The sequence below is a fragment of the Ursus americanus genome, chromosome 7 (genome assembly GCF_024610735.1).
Source record: "Ursus americanus isolate L20-20 chromosome 7, mUrsAme1.1.p, whole genome shotgun sequence".
In the NCBI taxonomy this organism is placed as follows: Eukaryota; Metazoa; Chordata; class Mammalia; order Carnivora; family Ursidae; genus Ursus; species Ursus americanus.
The window spans coordinates 63652081-63663385 of NC_142133.1; the positions used below are offsets into that span (position 1 = coordinate 63652081).

Genomic DNA, 11305 nt, shown 5'->3' on the forward strand with positions numbered 1-11305 from the left:
GCTGAAACCTCTCTCCATAAAGGAATGGATAGAATTGACATATTCTACTTTTTGCTTTTTAACAACTTAAGAAATGAATTAGATCTCTAAATTGGGAGTTGATAAGGCTAGGTCTCAAAAAACATACTGACTGATAAATTAAGCTGCAGAATAATATACAGTTTCTGCCATTTACATAAAATTATGAATACACAAAACAGTACTACATACCGTTTATGCTCATTTATGTAGTAAATATATAACAATATGCTTTGGAATATTCATACTAAATAGAAGATAATGGTTGCCTCTGGAGAGCAAGGGGAATAGGACCAAAAGGAAACTGGGAATTTCAACTTTAAGGTTTTCTTGTAACTAAAAAACAAGAGCTAAAGGAAAAATGGCGAAATGCTACTATTTATTCTTTCTGATGATGGATGTGTGGGACATATATGTTTGCTACTGCTATATTTTGTGCATTTTTATACGATTTCCTATTTTTAAAAAAATGAAAAGCAATGGGAAATGCATCCCACACACAATATCAATGAAAGTAACAAACATGCCAATGAATGTGTGAGGCTTATTTACAGAAAGCTGGAAGAGGAGCGTGACTTAGATGGAGTGAGACACGTCATGGTGTGGAACCAAAAAAATATTTAAAGCTGATAATTTTACCAAAAACAATTATTTAAAATAATTTCAATTCTAATAAAAATCTCACCAGGATCTACCTGTGAGAGAAGGTACAGAATTACTTTATGGTTCATCAGTAGCAGAGCTTCTCCAACGTTAACATAGATAGCAATCACCTAGGGATCTTGTGACACTGTTAATTCTGATCCAGTAAATCTCAGGTGGGGCCTGGAATTGAGCTGCTGCTTCTTTTTTTTTTTTTTTTTTTTTTTTTATTTATCTGAGAGAGAGTGAGAGTGAGAGAGATCACAGAGGCAGAGGGAGAGGGAGAAGCAGGCTCCCCGCTGAGCAGGGAACCCGTTGTGGGGCTTGATCCCAGGACCCTGAGATCATGACCTGAGCCAAAGTCAGACACTTAACTGAACCAAAGTCAGACACTTAACTGACTGCGCCACCCGGGAGCCGTGGAATTGAGTTTCTAACAGGCTCCCAGGGATGTCAGTGCTACCAGACTAAGGACCACACTTTGAATAGCAAAGATCTAGAAAGTAAATGTAAGATAAATAAACAAGAACATCTGAACTAAAAAAACTAATGACCTGAGTAGGGATAGGGGGCAGTAGCCCAACAAATAATAAAGCATATAACAATGCTTCAGTAATTATATACTGAGACAATGGCAAACAGCAGATAGCTCATTTAAATAATAATGACAATATGTTACACTTGTTAAGTACTTAACAGATGCCAGGGACTGCTCTATGCACTTTATATATATTGCCTAGTTTAATCCTCATAACAACCATATGAGGTAGGTACTATTATTGTTCCCATTTTATCAAAGAGGAAATAGAGGGAACAGAGAAGGGACAGAGAAAATAAATAACTTTCCTAAGATCACACCACTGGTCAGTGTTGGGAGTCAGGATTAAAGCCAGACTGATCTGTAATCTTAATCTCAATGCTATACTACATACTAACAAATCTAACTAAATCCAAAGTTTAAGCTTCCATAAGGGGGGGGGGGCTTTAATCAAAAGAAAGCAGGGGGGAGGGGGAGAATTGTCCCACTTCACGTCAGGTTGGAGTAATGAAGGCCTGATTTACCCTTCCACCCGAAACAACAAAAGACCAAAGGAAATAGATGAAATGCAGTTTTCAAGGACACTGGACATCAAGGCAATGAAAGACTGTGATCATAAGAGACAGGATACAAATAAGGTGGGTCTTACAACTGGCCCCGGTATCTGCCTTGAGAGTTTCCAGGTCTCAGTGCAAAGAGAGGGAAACCAAGAGAAGCACAGAAGACTCCCTGAGTTGAGGAGACAACGCTGAAAGCCAAGGAAATCCAGGGAGCTAGAGTTCACAGGAAAGAGTATCAAAGAGGAGAGAGATACACAGCAAAAGAACCCCAAAGATCTATGAAGGGCCTTCTTGAGTATTTAACATGCGCTTGTGAGGAAAACACGAGGTAAGAGAAAGAACCATCCTAAAGGATTAAAAAAAATTAGAGCCCAGCACTCATAAAGGGCCTAAAATAGTGCCTGTTCAGATGAATGGATAAAAAATAGATGTGGCATACACACACACACGCGCACACACATACACACACACGCGCGCGCACACACACACACACACACACACACACACAGGAATGTTACTCAGCCAACAAAAAGAATGAAATCTTGCCATTTGCAATGACATGGATGGAACTAGAGGGTACTATGCTAAGTAAATTAAGTCAGTCAGAGAAAGACAAATATATGATTTCACTCGTGGAATTTAAGAAACAAAACAGAGGATCATAGAGGAAGGGAAGGAAAAATAAGACAAAAACAGAGAGGGCAACAAACCATAAGAGACTCTTAACTCAAGGAAACAAACTGAGGGTGGCTGGAGGGGGAGTGGGTGGGGGGATGAGGTAACTGGGTGAGGGGCATTAAGGAGGGCACCTGACAGAATGAACAATAGGTGTAATATGCAAGTGATGAATCACTAAATTCTACCTCTGAAACTAATAATTTAATTTTTAAATTAAAAATAAATAAATAAATTTAAAAAAAAATAAAATAGTGCCTGTTCTCACCAAAGACTAGAAAAAAATTCACAGGGCACTGGGTAGCATACTGAATAGTGAGTAATATTTAGCCCCAGATTAGCACTGCTCCAGAACCACCTAACAAATCATAAAACAAGACCCAAAAGGGCCAAACTATTTCCAAGGAACTTAACTGCATCCCACAACAAAATTTAAGAATACTTACAGGAATAGAAAAATATCCAGCACCCAACAGGTGAATTCACAATGTCTGGCATCCAATCACAGATTGCCAGGCATGCAAAGAAAGGGGAAAACATGACCCATAATCAGGGATAATCAATTGAAACAGACCTATACTTGACACGAAATTATAATTAACAGAAAAGAACATTAAAATAGTCATTATAACTGTATTCCAAATGTTCAAAAAGTTAAGTAGAGACATGGATGATATGAAACAGACCCAAATCAAACTTGAGAGACGGAAACAACAGCTGAGAGGAAAACTACACTGGATGAGATCATCAGCTGATCAGATATCACAGACAAAAAGATTAATGAACTTGAAGACACAACAACAGAAACCAACCAAAATAAAACACAAAAAGAATTTTTAAATATGAAAAAAGCATCAGTGAGCTGTGGGACAACTTCTAGTGGTCTAATGTTCATATAACTTGAGTGTCTTAAAGGGCCAAGGGGCAGAAAAAAATATCTGAAGATATAATGATCTCCCAAACTGGAAGAAAACTGAAACCAACAGGTCCAAGAAGCTTCACAGACCCTCCCACAGAAGAACATAAAGAAAATTACACCAAGACACATCACAGTAAAATTGCTCAAAACCAATGATAAAGAGAAAATCTTGAAAGCAGCCAGGCGGGAGGCATTACATTCAGAGAAACAAAAATTACAGCAGATTTCCTATCAGAAACAATGCAAGTAAAAAGACAATGGAGCAACATCTTCAAGCACTGAAAGAAAAAAATTAGCCTGGAATTCTATACTCACCAAACCTATTTCTCAAAAGAGCAGGTAACATAAATATGTTCCTAGACATCTAAAAGCTGCAGATCTGCACCACATGAACTGTTCGAAGAAGCCCTTCGGGCAGAAGGAAAATGGTATCGACTAGAAATCTAGATCTGTACAACAGAATAAAGAACACTGGAAATGGTAACTACATGGGTAAATAAGACATATTACCATTACCTAAATCCCTTTAACTCATTCCAACCTCCTCTCCTGTCATTCTGCCCCTCAACCGCTTTGCTTCTCAGCCACAATGGCCTTCCATTAATTCTTAGGATACGACAAAGTTTTTTTCCCCAACTCTGTGCCTTTAACTTCCTATTCTTCTGCCTGGAACACTTTTCTCCAGGCTCTTCACGTGCCCAGCTTCTTCTGACTCCAGATGACCACCCCATCTACAACAGACACTCTGCACCATTATCCACTGTCACAGCACCTTGTTTCTTTCCTCCACAAAATTCATTAAAACCTATAATATTTATGTTTTGTTTATGAGTTTGATGTTTATTGTCTTTCCCCACTAGAATGTCTGTCTCAGTCACTGTGCTATCCCCAGCATCTAGGACAGTACCGGGCACATAATAGGCCCTCAATAAATAATAAATACAATTCAGGATGCCACTTTTCAAGGGGACACAGACAACACTGTAACTAAGAAGGAAACAACAAGAATGAAAGCAGTCTAGAAGTCCTGACACCGAGAGACTGATGAAGGAACCAGAAACTTGTAGCCTAAGGGACTACAGCCTAAATAAAAATATTCAAATTATCTCCAAATATTTGAAGGCTATCATATAAAGAAGTATGATCCACACATCAAAAACTAGTATCAGTTGGCCAAAGTTTCAAGGAGACATATTTCTTTTTTTAAAGATTTTATTTATATTTGACAGAGAGAGAGAGACAGCCAGCGAGACAGGGAACACAAGCAGGGGGAGTGGGAGAGGAAGAAGCAGGCTCCCAGCGGAGCAGGGAGCCCGATGCGGGACTCGATCCCAGGACCCTGGGATCACGCCCTGAGCCAAAGGCAGACACTTAACAACTGAGCCACCCAGGCGCCCCACAAGGAGACATATTTTGAGTCTATATATAAAAACAACTTTATCACAACTAAGACTTTTTAACCATAAAATGGGCTGTTTCATTAGTTTCCCACTACTGAAGTTATCCAAGTGGCTGAGTGGTTATTTGTCAGAGATCCTGAAAATAGAATTTCTATACTAAGAAGTGAGTAGGGAAAGCTGACCTACAGGTCCATTCAGATTCTAAGAATGTATAACTCTAAGCATATGGGCAATGTTTAATTTCAGTTATACGAAGGGGTCAATGGCCATTATCACCTTACATTCAGTGTGTTTATTCAACAAACACTGACTGAGCAACTAATCAACAATCACTACATCAGCCCTAATAAGATAAACAGAAACAAAGCATGATTGCTACTCCATCCCAAAGAGCCACAGCCCAGGAGAGCTGTAGCATAAGACAATTAGGGCTCAAGACAGAATGGAGTGCGGGCCATAAGCAAGGCACTAAGTGCTTTAGTTAAGGTTTCTCCTGCATAATTGATTGTTATATCTGAAAATAAACCCCGTCCACGTTTTGTAAAAGCTGCAAATAACTCCAAGGATCTAGGCACAGGTTTCATGCAATACGTTTGATGACCGCAAGGCAAGCTGCTACAGAATCTGAACTTGGAGGTGAGTAATTATTAGAATGGATATAACTAAAGAGATAAATCCCCTCACCTAATAATTTTATATCTACTAATATTTAAAAATTGCATTTCTGAACAAAAAAAAAAATAACAAATAAAAAATAATAGATATTGCATGGTCTCTGCCTCCAAAGACAATTTGAAATGATGACCCAATACTTAACTTGAAAAATTCTAACTAAACTAGAAATGTAACAAATCTATCAAATTTATCTCCTGGTTTTCTTTTGTTCCTTTATCAGCGATCTGACAAAATACAGTTCTGGGGAAATAAGCCTAAAGAGGTAAAAACTAGAATAGCTATAAATTTACATGTTACGAAGGAGATTTAAGTGAACCGATTTAAATATGAACCAATCCCACTCCACATTCCAGGGAAAGGTCTCACACTCTCTACCTGAGTACATGGCTTTTTTTTAAGTTTTACTATATTTGTGTACAAATTATAATTATGATGGAAGACAACTAAGACAGGATCCATTAGGCTTGCGTATGTACTGAAACACATAACTTGTTACATTGTCCCCCAAATTTGGATCATTTCAGCAGTGATTATTTGGTAAATTAGATCCTAGCATTTCAGAGACAGCAAGGCCCTTAGAGATGGCTAGCTCATAATATTTTGTTTTGTCTTAACACATGGCTTTTCAAGCAAGTCAATATATTTAACCAAAATAAATATATCAATAGCAAAAGAATGCTAGATGTCTAAGCACCACTGCATTCTAAAAATAAGAGCCTCTAAATCCATCATGGTGCTTAAAATGAACATTTTTACATAATAAAAATGCTGACAGCAAAATAAAGCATTTAGCTTAAGAGGCAGAAAAAAAGCAATAAGCAATTGTAAGTTTTGAAAAAGGAAAACTAGCAATTTTATGAAAACCATGGCAAAGGGTTTCAGGAAAAATTATGAATGCAGAAAGGGCATAAGACAGAAGTCAAGTCTCCAGGCCACAGGGAATACACACAGCTACTTGACGTACCGCAGTCCGAAGGCATTGGTGCCGCAGAAATGGAAAAAACCACCGGTGTCTCCGAACTTGGAAATAAAAACGGGTATCTTCCAATCAAAGAATTTCCTTCCACTGGAAAATCTGGAAGGTCCTCTATGGTCATCTTCTAGAAAGCCACCTTTAATGAGAGGGAGAAAAAAGCAGATCTATTATATTTGTATGCAGCTCAGAATGATTGCCTTCAATCACAAAAAATGCCTATTTTCTTTTCATATATAACACACTGACTTTTTAAGATTTTATGTTTTAAAGTAATCTCTGCACCCAACATGGGACCTGAATTTACAAGCCCGAGATCAACTGTCCCATGCTCCTCCAATTGAGCCAGCCAAGCACCCCAACCTACTGACATTGTAAACTTCAACCTTCAAGAATCTCTTCTAGAGAGGAAGGGGAAACACAACTCCCTTTTAGCAAACTGTTGTTGAAGAATATACGTTGTTTCACGCATCTCTTACTGACATGTAATCTTTTTAGACAAAGCCCAGGGATAATAAAAAGCTATTTCCCAACAATAGGTGAAAAAAATTTTAAATGCTGAATTAATCTAAATGGCTGATGTTCTCTTTACTCACACTAACAAAGGGACGTACCATCCCTTGTAGATATATTTCTTTTTTTTTTTTTTTTAAGATTTTATTTATTTATGTGACAGAGAGACAGCCAGCGAGAGAGGGAACACAAGCAGGGGGAGTGGGAGAGGAAGAAGCAGGCTCCTAGTGGAGGAGCCCGATGTGGGACTCGATCTCGGAATGCCGGGATCACGCCCTGAGCCGAAGGCAGACGCTTAACGACTGCGCTACCCAGGCGCCCCTGTAGATATATTTCTATCATAGGATCTGACACAGGTTATATTATCTATCATCCAGTAATAGCTCATGTCACGTGCTCATCACATGAAAATCATCTACTTTAGAATGTTCTCATTATTTTCTGAAATCCCAGAAAACTTTACTGAAAATCAGTCACATCACTTACACAAACACGGATCTAAGAGCTTACTGGCATCAATCGCTTCTTACCAACGTACAAGACCTATTCGGTCTATCCGAGCAGAAGCTGGGAGGCCATGCCTTATAAACCACGTCACTTATATTACCTTTTCCCCAGAAAACAGGAGAGCTTAGGATAAACGTGCTCTAAAGCGACTACTGCTGCAGCCTAGCGCATTTGGAAACGGCACAGAAGGCAGAGAAAATGTTAGTAAAACTGAATATAGAGATAACAAAGCATCCAGTTTCTTTTGTATCAAATCTTTAAAGTCTGAAATATTATGACTCTCTATATCTGTTTAAAATATATGCAAAAAACTATATTAAAAAACTAAATAAAAATGATTTTTGACCATTTTAGTAGAAAGAACAAATCAAGGTAGTTAACTGATAGCTTGCTTATTCTACCAGGTAATGTCATGCCAGATACTACTCAATGTGTGTTCTATTATACTTAGTTAGCCAGTCCTATATCTAACTTACCCATCTTTGCTCCACCATCGCCACCCTGCTCCAAAGAAACAGTCACCTCTCTGAGCTAACCAGTTCCTTTTCAACTTGATTCATGTTTTCTGAAGATTAGCAGGAACTGGTAAAGAGTAAGGTGATTTCTTTTTTCTCATAAAGTGCATGCTTATATGGATGGATATTCTATATTAAAGAACCTAATCCAGTGTTAAGTATGTTAAAGGTACTCAAATTCTCTTAGATGCTAAAGCTTCTTGCCACCCAATACTTTGCATCATTTTGACAGTAACTCTGCCACATAAACTGGAAAATAACAAGGAACTGGTATCACACAGCAGGGCGATCTTCCTCAAATACTTCAATTCCAACAAGTAACACACACCTTGAAGAGAGCCCTTCTTCAATATTATGGCTTCTCAGAGCTATAGGTAACTCAGGACTCCTACTTGTTGGCTTCTACTTCCTTGGCAGTAAATTCGGGCAAATATTCTAAACAGCATATGAAGCTTCCTTTAAAGTCAAGGAACAGAGGCAGTTCTTTCTGCCCATGGATCCTGTCCCTGGGCTTTAATAAAAACTTACCTTTTTGCACTGAAAAAAAAATAAAGTCAAGGGACAGAAACAAAGTTTAATAACTATTAAGGAACCATTATGTACAAGGCATCACACTATTCTAAATATTTCAGAGAATACAAAAGTGAGGAACAGACAGTCCATGCTTGTTCCGTAGCTTATCATCTACTAGGATGAATACAATAGTACTAATAACCATAGACAATGAGCTAGAATGGGATGCATCTACATTTGCTACGGGGGCTCCTGATAATCAAAAATGGTCCAGTGAAGAAAGCATCTCCCGAGATGGGTCTTGAAAGAGAAGTGGACAGACACCAGGGCAGAAATTTAAAAGAAGAGCATGTTAAAGGAACCGTAGGCTGGAACTCAGGCACGTCTAGGCTCGCTGTAAGTGAGAAGGCTGTAATGGTATTTTTTAGGACCATACTTGGGGAGTATTTTATATACCTGATCAAAGACCAAATCACTTAATTCCATAAGCACTGGAAACCCCTGATATTTTAAAAGGAGAGTGTCCTGATTCAAATTGTGTTCTAGAAAGATTAATCTGACTACAATCACACTTTTGAACTCAGACATGTTTTTTATACTCCTAATTCTCCAGCCAAGTGATTAAGTGGCTATCTTTCTGAGTTGGTTAAGAGGAAACCACCTTTAAAAACCTCCCTTTCAAAGGGTAGAGTTTCTCATCCAAAAATGTTTTTTGAAAGTGATCCTGAGACCACCTGTAACTTCCTCGCAGGCTGTGGAGCTCCTTAAAGAACTGTATCTTGTACAACTATCACTCTCCACAGCAGCCAGATTAGTGTTTTACGTGTATTTAATATTCAAATCCTAGATTCATGGTGGAAAGATGATTCATTTAACCAAATGTAATAAATGTTGTCATTTTACATGCTACATACTTCAAGCCCAGAGAAGCTACAACATTACGTGGTCAATGTACTAAACACTCTTTGTACTTTGTGTCTTCGTTGCATTTTTCCCTAGTCCCATTTCCTCTCCTTTATGAAAAACTCAACATTCTACCTTTGCCCCGCTTAAGAAAACTGCACACCTCTAAAAACGTTGGTCAAGTTTTAGAATCCTTACTGAAAGCAATCTCTGGATCTGAAGATCTATGACACCTGGGATCTTGATCAAACTTGGTCAAACTTGAATCAAATTCCCCAAACTTTGATTGATACAGGAATCCCATCCTACGCCATTACCCCAAATCAGCACTGAGAAAATGCAACTTGTAACATGGCTCTAATATCTCATGATTTCTCAAAGATTCCTAGCCCATGTCCTAACACAGAATGGTGGTGAGTGGAGATGCCCACTAACTTTTTCAGGGCTAGTAGGCCTCACTAAAGAACCCCACTGAGGTCAAGAGACTCTCTCAGTTTCGGAATATGGTTCAAGGGCAGCATCTTTGCGCTACTCAACTAACAGGATATCTAAGTTGTGTCTGCACAGGTTGGAATCATGAGGCCCTTCCATTCAATTTCATACTGCATCTTGCCATGAGTCTTTATTTTCATTAGATTCCCAGAAAAGTACTGTAACCAAAATAAGCATTTTAACCATACCTTTAAGTATCCTTTAAAAATTAAAAATAGGAAAAAAAAAGCAAAAATAGAATTACTATATGATCTAGTGATTCCACTACTAAGTATTTACTCAAAGAAAATGAAAACACTAATTCAAAAAAATACATGCACCCTATGTTTATTGCAGCATTATGTACAATAGCCAACATATGGAAACAACCCAAGGGTCCATCCACAGATGAATGGATGAAGGTGTGGGGTGTGTGTGTGTGTGTGTGTGTGTGGAATATTAGTCATAAAAAAGAATGAGATCTTGCCATATACAACAATATGGATGGGCCTAAAGAGTATAATGCTAAATGAAATAAGTCAGACAGAGAAAGACAAATACCATATGATTACACTCAAATGTGGAATTTAAGAAACAAAGCAAAGGAACAAAAAAGGAAGGAAAGAAGGAAGGGAGGAATGGAGGGAGGGAGGAGGAAGGAAGGAAAGACTCTTAAATACAGGGACAAACCAGTGGTTGCTAGAGGGGAGGTGGGTGGGGGGTGAGTGAAAAGGATAAAAAATATTAAGAATACGCTTATCGTGATGAACACTGAGTAATATAGTGACTGTACACCTGAAACTAATATAACATTGTGTGTTAATTATACTTTAATAAAAGATGATAACAAAAAAAATGCTTTAATGTAACATCTCCAGTTACCCATTTATTTGTTACATACATGCATCTGTTCAATCGCTAAATAGGTATTTACAGTATTTAATACTTGGTTGGCTCTGGGCCCTAGAGAGATTATAATAGACACCTGCCCTCAAGAAGTTCATTTAGTCACTCAACGAACATTTACTGAGTGTTTCTAAGTCCTAGGCTAGGCATAGCAAAGGGAAAGAAAATAGGTATGCCCTTGTCCTTAGATTAGAACCTAGTACAGGATTCCTATACGCTGTAAGTACTGTATAGTTGTGACCAAGTGCTGGATTCAAGAGGGCCAGTGGAAGCTTCCTGGAGGACTAAAAATTTATGGCTGCAGTGTCCAAACAGGTATCTACTAGCCACATGTGGCTATTTACATTAAATTAAAAAATCAGTTCCTCCATTGCTCTAGCCCCATACAAGTACTCAAAAGCCACACATGGCTAGACATGGCTAGTGTTCACTCTGTTGAAACAGTGCGGAAACACTCCCCTCCTTGCAGAAAGTTCTACTGAATGTCACTGAAGCAAAACAGTGCTGCTCGAACTCCAGATGAGAAATTATAAACAACTAGAAACAAATAAAGGTTAACAAAGCAAGCCAACAGCTT

The 11305-nt window shown here is 38.3% G+C and overlaps 1 protein-coding gene across 3 annotated transcripts in view; it reads right to left on the bottom strand.

The window, feature by feature from the left end:
• The window catches only part of CLIP4 (CAP-Gly domain containing linker protein family member 4), a 66789-nt gene that overhangs the window by 53785 nt on the left and 1699 nt on the right, over positions 1-11305 (bottom strand). For all 3 annotated transcript variants that reach the window (XM_045809150.2, XM_045809149.2, XM_045809148.2), the window contains exon 2: positions 6392-6539. In XM_045809150.2, the coding sequence (XP_045665106.2) occupies positions 6392-6524 (133 nt within the window). In that variant the 5' untranslated portion in view covers positions 6525-6539. The remainder of the gene's footprint in view (positions 1-6391; positions 6540-11305) is intronic.